The sequence below is a fragment of the Myotis daubentonii genome, chromosome 17 (genome assembly GCF_963259705.1).
Source record: "Myotis daubentonii chromosome 17, mMyoDau2.1, whole genome shotgun sequence".
In the NCBI taxonomy this organism is placed as follows: Eukaryota; Metazoa; Chordata; class Mammalia; order Chiroptera; family Vespertilionidae; genus Myotis; species Myotis daubentonii.
This window is the reverse complement of record NC_081856.1, coordinates 51,588,925-51,604,940: the sequence shown is the minus strand read 5'-3', so window position 1 is coordinate 51,604,940 and position 16,016 is coordinate 51,588,925. Positions and strand designations below refer to the sequence as shown.

Genomic DNA, 16,016 nt, shown 5'->3' with positions numbered 1-16,016 from the left:
ACCCGTGGCTATGGGGGCGGACAGACCAGTGCGCTCTGCAAGTGTCACTCAGCGAGTGGAGAAAACATCACGTTTAGAAGCCTCTGCCCCCAAAAGCATGCCCGTGGCTCTCCCGTTCGGTGCCCGGGGAGCTGGGATCGCACGTGAGCACCCTCCTCCTCCTACGTGGGGGCAGGAGGGGCTCCCCGCTGACCGCCTGCCTCTCCCTTCGCGCAGGCGGCCTGAAGTGCCCCGTGTGCAGCTTTGTCTACGGCACCCGCTGGGAGTTCAACAGGCACCTGAAGAGCAAGCACGGCCTGAAGCTGGTGGAGACGGAAGGGGAGCCCAAGTGGGAGGTGAGGCTGCCGAGGCGGGGCCGGCCCGACCTTGCTCAGTGCGGATGTGAGCCAGGCCTGGGTTCCTGGCTGGGAGGACGGGGCATCTCCGCACATCCTGTCTCCTGGCCGTGGGGCGTGCCCGGGAGGCCGTGCCTGTGAGCTCCCCCCCCTCCCCCTCCTCCCCCTCCCCCTCCTTCCCTCCTCCCTCCTCCCCTCCCCCTCCTCCCCTCCCCCCTCCTCCTTCTCCTCCTCCCCCTCCTCCCCCTCCTTCTCCTCCTCCTCCTCCCCTCCCCCTCCTCCCCTCCCCCCTCCTCCTTCTCCTCCTCCCCCTCCTCCCCCTCCCCCCTCCTCCCCTCCCCCTCCTCCCCTCCCCTCTCCTCCTTCTCCTCCTCCCCCTCCTCCCCCTCCTTCTCCTCCTCCTCCTCCCCTCCCCCTCCTCCCCTCCCCCCTCCTCCTTCTCCTCCTCCCCCTCCTCCCCCTCCTTCTCCTCCTCCTCCTCCCCTCCCCCTCCTCCCCTCCCCCCTCCTCCTTCTCCTCCTCCCCCTCCTCCCCCTCCTTCTCCTCCTCCTCCTCCCCTCCTCCTCCTCCTCCTCCTCCTCCTCCCCCTCCTCCTCCTCCTCCTCCCCTCCTCCTCCTCCTCCTCCTCCTTCCCTCCTCCTCTCCCTCCCCCTCCCCCTCCCCCTCCTCCTCCTCCTCTTCCTCCTCTTCCTCTTCCGGGCCGGGAACGCCTGAGTGAACGTGGCCGGAATAGAGTGATCCGGGCTCTTCCCAGCCTGCCCATCACTGACCGTGCTCACGGAGCAGCCTGGCTCCTGTCCGTCTTGTGCGAAGCCCTCCCTTTCGTTCTTCGTTATTGTTGACAGTGATGCCCCCCTCAGGGTTTCCCTGGGCCTCCCCATCCCTTCCAGGAAGAGGTCTTCATTCCCGTCTGTGCGTGGAATTCTGCTCACCCAGTCACAGTAGCTCCTTCTTCGCTCATGCATCCTCACTTTGCACAGATGTTTTCCGTGTTCACTTCTGTTTATCATGCCCATCGTATAAAAATAAAAAGGCACGAACAGCTAAGACGTACTGAGCCCTGACCCGGTGCCAGGACTGGTGCTGCAGGCTTTGTACATGTTACCTGATCGCCACCCCCTTTCTGCCCTCCGCTACCCCCACCACGGTGCCCTTCCTCTGCCAGCCACGGGGCAGGAGGCGCTGGTGTGGGGGCGCTGAGAGGCGGTGCTGGCGCCCTGGGCAGAGACAGGAGCCATTAGGGGGGCGTGCACAGGAGTCCCCGGCACCTCCAGTCTGATCTGCACGGCTGTTCCCGGGCAAGGGCGTCAGCAGGGGGGCCCACCAGAGCGGGGCTAGGGCCTCCGTGTCCTCAAAGGGAAGTTTTCTCCCTGGGAAGTGGGGTTATTGGAGCAGCCGGCTCCTCGGGGGGCAGTGAGAGGTTGCGGAGTGCCCTGGCTTTGTCCTCTTGCCTCCTCCCGGGACTCGGGGGGCAGTGAGAGGTTGCGGAGTGCCCTGGCTTTGTCCTCTTGCCTCCTCCCGGGACTCGGGGGGCAGTGAGCGGTTGCGGAGTGCCCTGGCTTTGTCCTCTTGCCTCCTCCCGGGACTCGGGGGGCAGTGAGAGGTTGCGGAGTGCCCTGGCTTTGTCCTCTTGCCTCCTCCCGGGACTCGGGGGGCAGGGGCCGTCCAGAAGGTCACTCAGGTGTCATGTGTTTGCTCAGCCAGCGACAGAGCCTCCCGAGGAGCCCGCCGCCCAGTACCTGCACATCGCGGAGGCCGAAGAGGACGTCCAGGGCACACAGGCCGCCGTGGCCGCGCTGCAGGACCTGAGATACACCTCCGAGAGCGGTAGCGTGGGTGTTACCTGTGGGGGTGGTCTGGGGGTGCGTGTGAAGGCGGTCAGGTCACTAACGTCGTTGCCGCGGTCATGTGCCCATCCTGCCCTTTACACAGTACCCACCTCCCCGCCTCTCACTGACTGACCCCCGTGGGGCAGACACCCGCCTGAGGACGCGGATGTGGGCAGAGGCGTCACGATGTGCTGTCAGCACAGAGCAGCCCTGATCTCCCTCCTCGTGAGCAATGGCCGGGCTCAGGGCTCCGTGTCCCGGAGAGCCACGGGGGTCAGGCCGATGGTGAGGGCAGGCGGGTATCTCAGGAGCCACCCGATAACATGGATTCTAATCTTTTAATTTTTTTTAAATATATTTTTTAATTGATTTCAGAGGGAGAGGGAGAGGGAGATAGAAACATCAAGGATGAGAGAGAATCATTGACCGGCTGCCTCCTGCACGCCCCCTGCTGGGAACCAAGCCTGCACCCGGGCATGTGCCCCAACAGGGAATCGAACTGTGACCTCCTGGTTCATAGGTTGACGCTCAACCACTGAGCCCCACCGGCCGGGCTGGATTCCAGTTTTTTGACATGATTCCAGTAGAACCCAAGCTTGATAGGTTTGGGACTAGACGCCCGTCGCTTGGACAGTGAGCCATCCCCGGGTGTTTTGCCCGGAGCCTGTTGCCAACCGCCTGCCCGTGTGCCCGGGGCCCCCACCTCTGCCTTGACGCCGTGGCTGGCGCTGCCCAGGCCTCCGTCTTGAGAGGTGGTCCCGTGTCACCGCACTTGGGTTCAGAGCCTCTGGGCTGGAGCTCTGGCTGTCCGCATTCGGGGACCTTCGGGAGCAGCGGCCTAAGGGGTCCCATCTGTTTCTTCCCCGTAAGGTGACCGGCTGGACCCCACAGCGGTAAACATCCTCCAGCAGATCATTGAGCTGGGCAGCGAGGCCCACGACGCCACGGCCGTGGCCTCCGTGGTTGCCATGGCTCCAGGGACGGTGACTGTGGTGAAACAGGTAAGGGCCCTCGCCTCGCCTCCAACTCACTTCCCTAATAGAACCGCATGCGTGGGTCTAGTCTCGCGCGTGTCCGTTTCCACCTGTGACTGTCATGGAATCGTGTTTCCAGTCGCTCTGTGGATGGAGGTGTGTTTCGGGGGAAAGGTGTAATAGATTTGAAAATTCTCGGAACTTGTCATGCATTTCCTCTGAAGGATCCCAGCGTGGCAGTGAGCAGGATGCGGACACATTTGGGCACATGGTCATGAGATGCCCCCTTGGGGCCTGAGGCACAGTGAGCCCACGCGTGGGGGCCGCCAGAGAGCCAGGAGGGGCCGTGTGGGCTGGCCTCCTAAATCCCAGCACCCCCCCAACCAGACCCACACCGCGTGCCTGTGCCGGTAGGAAGAAGTGCTCCGGTTCTGAGTGAAGGTCACACCCATGGGCTCACTTCCTCCTCTTCCAGCCTCAGGGGCTGCTGTCTGTCACAGTGCAGAGCGTCCGATCAGCAGACCATCCTTTCGTCTGTCTGCGCTCCTCTCTCTGCTGTCTCCTGCTTCGCTGTACAGAAGCCGAGTCTCGGTTACACACATACTTAAAAACCAAGAACACAGGGAGCCCCTCAGAGCCGGGATGGACAGGGCATCTGACTTAGAATCCAGTTCAGGCTCCTGGAGGAGGGATGTGCCGTCGCAGCCTCTTCCCTAGTTCTCCGTTCTTTCAGGCACTCGGTCGGAGGTATTCAGTAGGTGCCGACTGCAGCAGCAGGGCCCCCGGGTCCAGGAGACCAGGGCCTGCGCTCGAGGCGGTGACTAGTGAGAAAAGGACAGCACACGATCAGACAGAAAGGATGTCACGTGGTGACCAGGAGCCTGGAGAAACGGGGAAAGGGGAGGGAGTCGCTGGGGCTGTTTGATGAAGGTTGCCGGGCAGATCTGTGACGTGGGAGCAGAAACCTGGGAGAGGTGTGTGTTACCAGAGCTACCCCAGCTCATCTGTGCATTTAGCACTGGATTTTATAACGGAAGCCAAGAAGGAAAAGTGAAACAGTTAATTTAGGGAAGGGAGAGTGTTTTGCTGCCATCCTGGAGCTGGGGCCTGGGGGCCCGAGGGAAGCCGCCCCTCCCTAGAGTGGAGCCAGCAGAGCGCTGGCCGAACAGTGGTGTGGTCCAGGCTCCATAGACCTGGAGGCGGCAGCAGTGCAGGCCTCGGCCGGTTTATGGATAATCTCATGGGTTACGCTTTCTGTGCTGCTCATAATTCAGCCGCAAGATGTGTTAGATCGGCATTTGGGGAGAACAGAGTGCCCGTCCCGGGGATAATGACACCGTGAAGCCGTATGATGTCTGCCGTGGAGAACCGTTTCCAGCCTGTGCTGATGGGTTAGGCCCTGGAGTAATGGACTTGAACAGCGAATGGTGACAGCCAGCCGTAAAGGGATGGGGACAGGGCAGAGCACCGATTCAGCCCTCACTGTGGCCTGTGCTCCCTTCAGCTGCCGCCACCCTGCACCTTCTGCGAGGTCTCAGGACGCGGGGTCACCCAGGCTCAGGTCCAGCTCTTGCTGCTTCCCAGCTGTTTGCCCTTCGATGAGTCCCTGGACCCTAGAAGCTTCCGTGTCCCCACTTGTAAGCCGGGACAGAAATGCTCACGCCACGAGATGTTGTGTGGAAGCTGCAAGGGCCGGGTGGACGTGGGGCTCCGTGGGGACAGGGAGGGAGTCGGCGATGGAGACCCGGGAGTGCCCAGGCTTCGTGGGCCGGCAGATGGGCAGTGGGAGGGCTGGGGATAGAGTCCCAGAGGCCATGGGAGCAGCTAGCCGGGCGGCACATTGTGCCAGGCGGCAGAATCTTCTGGAAAGGTGAACAGGGAACTCTGTCCAGGGGTTGGCCATTGAGTGGCGGCCGGCGGCCTAGGGCTATGGGCCCATGCTTGCTCCCGGCCACCTGTCTCATCTGTTCACTGAACAGCAGGAGGCGTGTTTGGCACCTGTGGGGTCAGGGCCCATCCTAAATCACCGGTGTCCCCATGTATCTCCTCCCCCCGAACCCCCCCCTGAGGAAATGACGGGCCATTCAGAGAAGAAAAGCATTTGCTGTGCGTTCCCTCCCCCGCCCCCCACCCTGTCAGGTGCTCCCCCCCCCACCAGAGCGAAATGAATCAATATTTACTTCTAAAGTCTTAGTTCACAGTACATTTTCCCATTTAAATGAAATTGAAACAAGCAGTAAAAGAAGGAATAAGAAAAAGGTCTCAATTCACTCCAGAAAAACACATCAGACGAGATGCATTAATAATGCCCCTCGGAGCAGCTCTCTGGCTCCTGGTGAATTCTGTCAGCGACTCGGCGTTCCTCCCAGTCCCCCTCTCTGTGGAGCCCACCCCAGGCACCTTTCCAACTCCTCTCTGAGGGACCGTGGCCCCTGCCAGCTGCCAGCCCCTCCTGCCCACAGGGCACGGTATAGTCCGAGCCAGTTGGGGTCTCCAGAGATAGCGTGGAGCCATGGCGTGTCACCCAGGGTGGGCAGGGAGGGGAGGCCCCCCCTGCTGGCTGGGAAGGAGGCACCAAGAACAGGAGCTCGTGGGAGCAAGCCCACCTCTCCCCTCTCCCCTGGAGTCACTGCCACCTTCGCACCTGCCCTCTCTGCCTTGGCCAACCCCGCCCAGCCTGCACTGCGCCCCCTGGAGGGAGCAGCCCAGCCCTGCACCCAGGGCTCTTTCTGCGGCTGTGTCTTCCCCAGCAGACGGGTGTCCCACTGGGTACCGTGGCCTCTGGCAGCTAGTGGACCGTTATTCACGCCGCACCTGTACCCGGGAGCGAGTGCAGCCGTGGAGAGGCCTGTGTGCGGTGGGCACGTGCTCTGGGGCGTCCCAGTGCTCCGTCAGCCGTGGGTGCTGTTGTCATGGCCGGACCCAGAAGCGGGCCCTGCGTGACGTGACCTCTCTTGCCTCCCACAGGTCACCGACGAGGAGCCCAGCTCCAACCACACGGTCATGATCCAGGAGACGCTGCAGCAGGCGTCCGTGGAGCTGGCCGAGCAGCACCACCTGGTCGTGTCCTCGGACGACGTGGAGGGCATCGAGACGGTGACCGTGTACACGCAGGGCGGGGAGCCCTCGGAGTTCATCGTCTACGTGCAGGAGGCCATGCAGCCCGCGGAGGGGCCGGGGGGGCAGCTGGCCCAGGAGCTCTGAGGACGCACAGCGCCAGGGCTGGGCTGCCAGGCTCTGCAGGGCACCAGGGGCCTGGGAGGGCGGCTGCTGACCAGGGCTGTCCTTGCTGCTCTTCTCTGTGCTCCTCCCATCTGCTGGCCTCCATGGGGGCTCCTTGTCCTGCTTTGGGTGGGCAAGGTGATTGGCAAACGCAGCAATAGGGGATCCCCCCAGCACAACCCCCTCCCCCTTACCCTGAATGATCTGCTTCTGAAAAGATTTCTGCATCAATTCTTCAGACAGGGCTCACACCACATCGCCTCCTTCCTTTCAGAGACCCCCCCAGTCCCCATCAGCATCTTCCCGAATCCCAGCCCCGCCTCCTGACCCCACTGAGGTGCTGAATCTGCATTTGGGACTGTGTGCAGCCTGGTGAGAGGCGGCACCACAGAGCTGGGGGCCTGTGGGGAAGAGGAGGGGCAGGCTTATCACAGAGCCCCCAGGATCAAAGTCCGCCCCCCCGCCCCCCAGGATCCAGGCGCTTATGGGAGTAACCACAATCCATGACTCTTCCTCCGCCGTCCCAGGTGGGGCCTCAGCTTACAGTCTTGGCATTCTTTCGCTTTTTAAAAAAAAATGCACTTTTTACTCTTCACCTCCTAAGGAGGCAGGTGGATGGAATAAAATCAGTCTCTGCCTGAGTATTTGTTGGATGGTTTGCATTCCCCTCCTGAATCAAGATCCCCCGACCCCCTCCATCTGCAGCTCAGGGCCCTTAGAATGCAGCCCTAATGCGCTTTCTCCTCTGAAGCCTTTCGATTTGCTTTGGGGCCCAGTGTTGGGGGTCGGTGACCTCACCTGTCACCTGTGCCAGCTTTCGATTTGCCGCCGGCCCAGACGTGGCAGCACCTGTCCGTTGGCTTTGTATACTTTGTACCAATGATCAGGCCTTCCCGACACTGTCGTGTGACTCAGGTTCCAGTCCAGGTGCTCGAGGGTAAGGCCTACACCTTTTGGAGCCCCTGCTCTGTGCACAGCACTGCTGACATCTAGGCGAGGCCTACTGCACCCTGCCCAGCCCTGGGTCGCCTGACATCACCCACCGTCCCACTCACCAAGGTCAAGATTCGCTCCCTCTAAGGACCCTTTCTTGAAAGGCAACCTCGTGCAGGTGCGTCAGCAGGTGGGCAGACAGGTGCAGTGGTGGTTGGTATGGTTGAAGAAGGCGGAGTCCTGAAGGCTGCTCTAATACAGGGAGGAAAGTGACAGCTTGCCCTAAGCCAGGAAGGGAAGTGTGTCAGGCCTTCGGGGGAAGGAGGGACACTTCACAAGTGGGATGAGTGGAGAGCTTCCTGGAGGAGGTGGCCTGTGATCAGGGTTTGTAGACGAGATAGGCTCTGCACTTGCAAGGATTGGGGTTAGGGGAGGGGAAGGGAATTCCTAAGTAAGAGTGGAGCTGACCCCTGGGGGCGGCATAGTATGGGCACAGTGAGCTGTAAGCGTTCCGTTGGCTGGTGGACAGCCCTCAGGGGAAAGGCACAAAGATCAACCAGAAGCCAGAACCTAGAACAAGATGAGAGATGATGGGTATGGATTTACTCAGTAAGCCATGGGGAGTTGGCCATCTGGTAGACCAGGGTGTGAAGGGCAGAGCAATATTCCAGAACAGTGATCTTGTCCATGCATCAGGTGGGCTGTGCACATAGTAGGAACACAGTATTTTCCCTCCCGTTGTCCACGGTGAGTTCCTAGGAGAGTCCCATGACAAATGACAGCCCAGACGGGGATGTATCATTTGCTCGCCTGTGAGCAGAGCGAGGTTCGCACCCAGTGTGCCTAACTGTGCAACTGCATTGTGCTCAGCTGTCCTCTCTCTCCTGGTCCTGTCACAGCGCCTGCTGTGTGTTCATTCACTCAGCGATGCAGCAAAGACTGACTGATCCCTCCAGCAGCCAAGCAGGCACTGGGCTGCGAACTAGGAACACACCTTAACCAAGGACACAGGTCTGGGCCTCAAAAAGTCCACCACAGCGAGTGGGCGGAGGAGGGAACAGGTGATGGGAAGGCTGTGAAAGTGTCTGCAGCGGCCGAGCAGGCTCACTAGCGTGTCTCGGGTGGGTACCACACCCTCCGGTCCAGGCAGAGCAGGGCCAGCATCAGAGAGGCTTGGACTCACATGACCTGGCCAGGAAATGGCAAGTGTTGACCACGAGAAGGAATACACCTGCCCCAAAGGTCTCTTTAGGGCAGCGGTTCTCAACCTGTGGGTCGCGACCCCTTGGGCGGTCGAACGACCTTTCACAGGGGTCGCCTAAGACCATCCTGCATATCAGATATTTACATGACGATTCATCACAGTAGCAACATGACAGTTATGAAGTAGCAACGAAAATAATGTTATGGTTGGGTCACAACATGAGGAACTGTATTTAAAGGGCCAGAAGGTTGAGAACCACTGCTTTAGGGTAACAGAGCCCTCGTTTACAGAGGCCCTTGTCAGCCCCATCCCTGCCCACTGAGCCTGAACCTTATCAAGGGGGCCCTGGAATCATATCTGACCAATAGGCTGAGACTTGCCCCCCCTCCCCCGCCCCCGCCAATCAGAGGGGCACAGCTACATCTCATTTACCGACCAATCAGAGCGGCTCCATCGTGACCAATAGGGATGCATGCTTCTGACCAATCCGGACAGTGCTAGTTGGACCAAAACCAAGCAGGCAATTCTGGTTCTCAGAGGAGGGCACCCTAAGTTTCCCTCTGAGGCCGCGTTTCCTGTTTGCAAAGTGTTTACCTGAGTCAAGTTTCTCCTTCCACCCCCACCCCACAGAGGGGCCTCCTGGTGGCATCAGGTGGGCGGCTGGCCTTTCAGGTGACCGGGCAGTGAAGGCCGGGAGGAATGTGGGCCTGCCCAGCCCAGGGCCAAACTCCCGCGTCCGGCCCATCACTGAATCCGCCCGAGCCCGCGGGTAAGTGCCAGTTCATCCTCGCAAACCGAGCGGGACACGGGCGAGGCGGGCGGTTAGGACACGTAGAGCCGCAGCTAGAAAGAGGCAAAGCCAGTTGAGAGCGGGCTGTCTGGCCTGGAACCCGCGCCCCTACCCCTGACCCTGGGTTGCAGCCGGAAACCCAGGGGCCTGGGCGTCTGGTCCCGGGAGGAGGCGCAGCGGAGGGAGGGAGGCAGGGCTCCTGGGTGAGGCCCCAGACGTGCTTGGCATGGTAGGGAGGGAGGGAGAGGAGGAAAGGATTTTGCCACTTAATGCCGTTCACATGTTCTGAGGCGCTGCTGCCTCCCTGAGAGCCACTGAATCGCCCGCTTCGTCCCAGCCCTTACCTGGCAGGGCTGTCCGGGGGTTTGCTCACAGCAGGGCTGACCAGCAGGCTGTTTATGCTTCTATTCCACCCCCAGCCCACCGGGGCCACTGGAATCCTAGCAGGTTCGCTGGTCTGTGATACAGGACTCCTGTGTTGGGGGAAAGGTCGGGGGTCTGGTTCTCCAGGGTTCTTTCCTGGGGAAGGGGCTGGCTCTCCTGATTCACGTGGTTCAAGTAAAGCAATTATTAGCTCCCCCTGGGCCTTGGACTCGGTACTTTTTCATCCACCTGTTTGCTCAGGAATTTGTGCCAGGGGAGCGAAGGGCGGTGCTGAAAGGCCGGATGGGCGCCTCCGTCCTGTTTCATAACGTGTCCTGTGTGCCTGCTGAGCGCCAGGGCCCGTACCAGGGTCTTTAATCTTCCCCCCCGCCGGCGTCTACGACTGAACGCTGGGCACCAAGGCAGCGCTGATTCAATGCTGGGTGGGTGCTCTCATTTCATCCTCACAGCAGCCCTGCAAGTTAGATGCTGGCGTCAGCGTTTTATCGATGGGGACTGTCGGCACAGAGAGGTTAAGAAACTTGCTTAAGGTCACCCAGGAGGTAGCAGAGCTAGAATTGGAGCCCGGGCAAGATCTGCACTCAGAATCCAAGTGCTGTCTGCCAACTCTTCTCCCCCTTTCACACCCGAGGAAATGGAGGCTCCCTAAGTAACCTGCAGCGGGTGACACGAGGCCAGAGAGTGCGGCGTCTGGGACACGGATCCAGTGCGAGGTTCCCTGTGCCACACCGCCTCCCCCGTCACCTTCCAGCCCTGACACCAGCCAGGCAAAGCCTAGGAATCATGTGGCCCGGAGGCAAGAGCAGTGTGAGCAGGAGCCGCGGGCCAGGGGGCCCAGGGCCAGCCCACAGACCGTCCAGGTCCAGGTGGGAGGTGGGCACCAGCCCTGTGGGGCGGGGAGGAAGCCCAGGGCAGTGCTCGCTGGCCTGGTCCTGGAGGGACCCAGGCTCTGTCCTCAGGCGCCGACCCTGCTGTGTGTGGATCCCCCTCCCAGGCTCCCACCTGACTCCACCCCTTGGCACCTGTGTGATTTGGAAGCTCAGTCACCTCACCACTGCACAGCGGGACGCTGGGGGAACACCCCCGCCAGGTATTGGCAGCTCACAGGGAGGGGTCTCTGCATCCAGTTAGGGCGGCACCGGACGGGATGAGGGTGCTGAGGGGGGTCATGAAACAGCCCCAGGGGCACTGAGGCTCCCAGATGAGGCGGGTGCTGTGCTCAGCCCATGGTGGGGGTGGAGGGCGGGCTCTGGGCCTGGAGACCGTGCCCGGGGAGGAGGTGGTGGCCCTCCACGTGGCATGCAGAGCAAGTCCCTGCTGCCCCCCCGTGCTCCTGAGTTTGACTCATTTTTATAATCTAACTACAGGGCCAATTTAGCAAATTAATGTTTCTTGTAATAAGTATTCAAAATTTATTAGCTGTTGGCACTGATGATTTTTTCCCCTTGTTCCTTGGTTCCACCTTTCAAGGCTGGAGAAAAAAAGACTGTTTGGTTCCAAGTCCATCTCCCCACCCCACCCCTTCTACAATTTCTGCCAAGGGCCACTTGGATATTTCCTGACTTTGGATGAAAACCAGGTCCATCGGTCCCCTCCCAGGCTTAATGGTTTTCAGGTTGTAGCAGGAAGAATTTGCGGAAGAAAAAATAAAGTGTGTTACTTTCAAGGCGGGGACACATTTGGATATGATTTTAAAAATTCTAATCGCTCCCCGTCACCTTCCCGGCTGCAATTTAAGGCTTCGGTGGTTTGTGGGAGATACAGTTGTTACCCTCTCTGTAGGCTGAGAAGCCGCTGATGGTTTGTTGTATTAACTTTCACAAAACAGACAAAGGAAAAGGCAGGTCCGTGTAGACAGAGGGAGGCCGAGTCAGGCCCAGGTGCCCCGGGCGCCCGCCGCCTCCCCCAGCGCTCAGCGTTGGTCCTTTCATTCTCTGCGTTTTTCTGACGTTCCCAGAACCAGACAGATGGGGAGGGAGGGAGCGATGGCCCAGGCAGCAGCCCACCCCGCAGGGCTGGTGATGACCAGGGGAAGCTATTCAGGGGAGGCTCCCTGTGATGGGCACTTCGGGTCACCTGGACGGAATGAGCCTTGGAAAATCCCTAGGCCCTGGAGGAGGGGTGCCCGGCTGGTCTGTCCCTGTGGGGCCCGCGTGCTGAGTGAGACGCAGTGGAATCTGCCCAGCCTGGGTTGGAGTCCTGGGCCCACCACTTGCTGGCTGGTCCATCCCGTGGTCTTTCTGAGCCTCAGTTTCTTCATCTCTAAAATGGAGCTCGTAGTAGCACCGTCCTCACTGAGGCCAGGTTGATGTATGTCCATTTCCTGGCAGAGTTCAACTAGGGTTATTATCCTCACAGTCGTCATTTTTATTCTGAGGTCCCTGCGTTGAACACGTGAAGGGCAGAGGCACCCCAGAGGCTGGGGGGAGCTGGGGTGACTCCCCAGGGCAGCGATCAGGAGGGACTGAGAGGTGACTGCGGTCCTCAGGGCGTTTCCTTCTCGGGACAGGTGGCCCCTCCAAACCAGTCTCCTTCCTCCTTCGGTAACAGTGCTTTCAGCATCTCTACAGCAGGACGCACTGCTGGGCTGTTCTCTTACGGTCATGGTTGACTGGCACGGGCCCTCTGCTAGGCCCCTGCACCCCTCCTGCCTGTGTCCCCCCTTTCCTGGGTGTGGGATCGCGATCTCCAGAGGTCGGGCGGCTCTGAGAGTGGCACATTCACTTGCTGGAGGTCAGAGCCCGCAGGTGGCGGGCAGGGGCTAGAACCCGTGCCCGCCCAGCCGCAGAGCCGTCTCTTTCCGGCTTTCCTCCCCACCGTGTGCTCGCTGCCTCTCAGTTATGCTGATGCCTGTGGAACCTCATGCAAGGCCAAGGTGGGAATGACCCGGTGAGAACTGGCGCTGTGGCGACCATACACCAGCAGGGGGAGCTTGTGACCCAAGCCGCTGACCTGGGCTTGGTGCAGGCTGGCAGTGGTGTGGAGCAGAGGGGTGGCCCTTCGCTGCTTCTCTGACAGGCGCAGCGCCAGGAAGCTGGGGACGGTGGCAAAAGCAGGCTTCGAGCTTGGGAGAACCCGTGTCCCTGCCTCGGCTCCATTGGCCGCATGCCCTGGGATACGCCCCTTTCTGTTTCTGTGCCTCAGTTTCCTCTATCTGGTAAGTGGGGTGATGAGACGCAAATCCCTGGCTATTGTGTAGGTCAGGCGTGGGGAGCGCTTTTTCTGCCAACGGCCATTTGGATGTTTATAACATCATCCACAGGCCGTACAGAATTATCCACTTAAAATTCGCCTGCTGTATTTAGTGCAACATTTAATTAGCTCAGCCCTCATGCCTCGGCAGGGCCCGACCAAATGATTTCGCGGGCTTCATATGGCCCGTGGGCTGGCCGTTCCCCACCCCTGGAGTGGACAGAGACGTCTGTTACCTGCCCAGTGCCTCACCTGACGGGCAGGTGCCCCCTGCTAGGATACAGGAGCATTGCTGGGGGCCAGGAGCCTGGGGCCCTTCCCCATCTGTCATGACTGTCTGGGTGACCTCAGTTTCCTTGTGCGACGGTGAGAAGGTCGGGCCTGGGGGACCTCCAGGGCCCACACTGGGGGAAGGAAGGCATCGGCGTGGTGTGGAGGGGCTGGCACCCCCTGGCATCGGGGGGGTGGGGTGGGGAGAGGCCTATGCACAGCTCATGGGTCTGTGGTCTCGGCAGTCGCTCACCCTCTGAGCTTCACTCAGCTCCTCTGTAAGCGGGGGTGTCCTCGGCACACAGTGTGTCCTCAGGCCTCTCGGCTGCAGGGTAGTGTTTTGGCTCTCGGGCTCCTGGAGGGTTCCTGATGGAGCCGCGGGCCCCTGCCGTGCTGTGGGGGTTGGCGAGTGTTTCTTGGGGAGAGCAGATCGGTCTCGTGGGCTCTCCCCAGCTCTTCGGCTCTGCCATTGCCGCCCGAGAGCAGCCCTAGATTGTCCACGAGGAGCGAGCGTGCCTGTGCCCTGACTCCCTCACCCACAGAGCCAGGTGGCGGCCCCGGGGGCTCCCGCACCGCGTTCCGAGCCTGTGGTCGGGGCTGGTCCGCACGCAGGGCCAGGAGCGCGCATCTGCTCAGGGATTTGTGTTTTAGTTTGACTTCCAGAAACCAAGCGCTTTTACACTCTAAGCAAGTTAAACTTTTACAGAGACCATGCCGTGTTAGAGAAGGATCAGCTGGGTTCTCTGGTTGAAGGTCACAGCCCCGACGGAGGGGACCCCGCCACGGGTTCCCCCTGTGCCTGCATCTCCTGCTCTGTGTCGGGGTGGGGAGAGGAGAATCTGTGTCACCCGTTGACCCCTTTCTGTCCTGATAGGGAAACACCCAGTCAGACCAGCTCTGTGGCTCCTAGTGCCTGTGCTGCTCTAAGGAAAATGAGACCTTGCTGAGGGGGGGGGGGGGGAGGAGAGAGCCTTTAATTAAATCACTGGGAGACTAGAAGGATTGAGGGATCGGAGGCAGAGGTGGTGCGGGGGCCGGCGCTCTCTGTGGATTAATTAAGATGCCGCTGGGCTCCCTGCTCCCCGCGACGGGACCTTGGGCACCAGAGGCCTGACCCCCCCCGGAACATTTAGCCGACCCACGGGGCCTTGCTGCGCAGTGGCCACTCCCCCAGGCTCCCCTCCCGGCCTCTCCCCTCCCCTCCAGCCGCCTCCTGTTAAGGCCCTGCCAGCAGCTGCGGGTGCTCACGGGGAGGGCTGTCTTAATTAAGTGGATGATCTTTCTGGAGCTGCAAAAGCAATTAATGTTTTCTGCCTGGGATAGGAGTGGGGGAAGGGCTGACTGGGGGTGTGTCCAACACCCCCCACCAGGGACTGGGGGAGGGGGAACGCAGGAAAGCCGCCCCCTGAGTCCTGCCCAGGGCCACTGACAAGCCTGGGACATCTCCAAAGGCCAGTCACGGGGCCGGACACCTGATCGGCTGCTGCAGGGGCAGGGGCCTGCGGGGACTGAGCTCCTGTTCCGGAGGGCAGGGCAGGGGTGAGGCTGGAGGCGGTGAGAGGAGGGGAAGTCACCACACTGTAGCCGTCTGATTCGGGGCGGGTGGGAGGAGAGGCCTGAGGGAGAACGTCAGCATCTGTCACAGGCTGGTCAGGCGCTGCTGGTCCTAGGCGGGCGAGGGACGGGCGGTCCTCCAAAGGCCTGTGGCAGGGACAGGTGCCGGGGCTGCGGCTGCCGAGCTGGCTCCGGCTCTGCCATTTGGCTGCAGCATGAATTACTAATGGTGGTGCACGCACACCCACACACAGGCACACGCACACTCACACACAGGCACACGCACACTCATGTACACCCACACACAGGCACACCCACACCCACACACAGGCACACACACTCCACACACAGGCACACCCACACCCACACACAGGCACACACACTCCACACACAGGCACACGCACACTCACATACACAGGCACACGCACACCCACACACAGGCACACCCACTCCACACACAGGCACGCTCACACACACAGGCACATGCGCACACACACACACATGCGCACACATAGGCACACTCACACACACAGGCACACACATGCACACACACAGGCACACACACTCCACATACAGGCACGCTCACACACACAGGCACATGCGCACACACAGGCACATGCGCACACACAGGCACACACACACACATACACAAGCGTGCATGGCTGAGCAGTGTTGGCATCCTCAGTGCCTGCCCCTGTAGTGGACGCCAGTGCCATTGGCCAGGGAGAGGGTGCCCGTGCGGTGGCCGTCGCTCTGCCTGCATATCTGTGGAGATGACCGGGGCAGTCCTGGTTCTCAGCCCTCCTCGGAGCTCTGCTGTCCCTGGTTGGCCGTCTCCCCGCCCCTCCCCTTGTCCCCATTTTCCTCCCTTCCAGCCACTCTTCTACCGGGGAAAGGGCCTGCCCCTCACTGTGTGCCTGCCCCCGGGTCCCTGGCTGCTCCTGGCCGGGGCTTTCCAAGCCCGGGACCAGCACCAGGACTGACCGCTCTGTGCCAGGAACTGATTGACAGCGTGCGTCTCTCTGGGCGCGTCGTCGGGGAATAGAAAGGGGCAGACAGGAGAGCCTTTTCAGGCACAGCCACAGAATGAGCAAGTGAATAAAAAGGGCACACGTTCCAGAAAGTTCTCAAGCATTTACGGCTGTCTCCTTCCTGTGTCTGGAATATTCTAAACTCTCCCATGCCTCTGGAATTCCCTCTGCCTGCAGTGCCTCCCTCCTCATCCTCGGGGTGTCTGCTCAGATGCCACTCTGAGAGGCAGCCCTGACCACCGTCTGAGCAGCCCCCACCCCCCCAGGCTGGTGCTGCCCTCACAGCAGCCAGTTCACT

At 60.8% G+C, this 16,016-nt stretch overlaps 2 protein-coding genes across 2 annotated transcripts in view; one reads left to right on the top strand and one right to left on the bottom strand.

The window, feature by feature from the left end:
• Nucleotides 1–7,001, top strand: part of ZFAT (zinc finger and AT-hook domain containing) — a 58,856-nt gene extending 51,855 nt beyond the window's left edge. Inside the window, exons 13-16 of the mRNA XM_059672351.1 lie at nucleotides 217–335; nucleotides 2,036–2,162; nucleotides 3,035–3,165; nucleotides 6,106–7,001. Coding sequence (XP_059528334.1) covers nucleotides 217–335; nucleotides 2,036–2,162; nucleotides 3,035–3,165; nucleotides 6,106–6,342 — 614 coding nt within the window. The 3' untranslated portion in view covers nucleotides 6,343–7,001. The remainder of the gene's footprint in view (nucleotides 1–216; nucleotides 336–2,035; nucleotides 2,163–3,034; nucleotides 3,166–6,105) is intronic.
• The window catches only part of CCN4 (cellular communication network factor 4), a 967,918-nt gene that overhangs the window by 552,682 nt on the left and 399,220 nt on the right, over nucleotides 1–16,016 (bottom strand). The gene's annotated exons all lie outside the window — the stretch shown is intronic.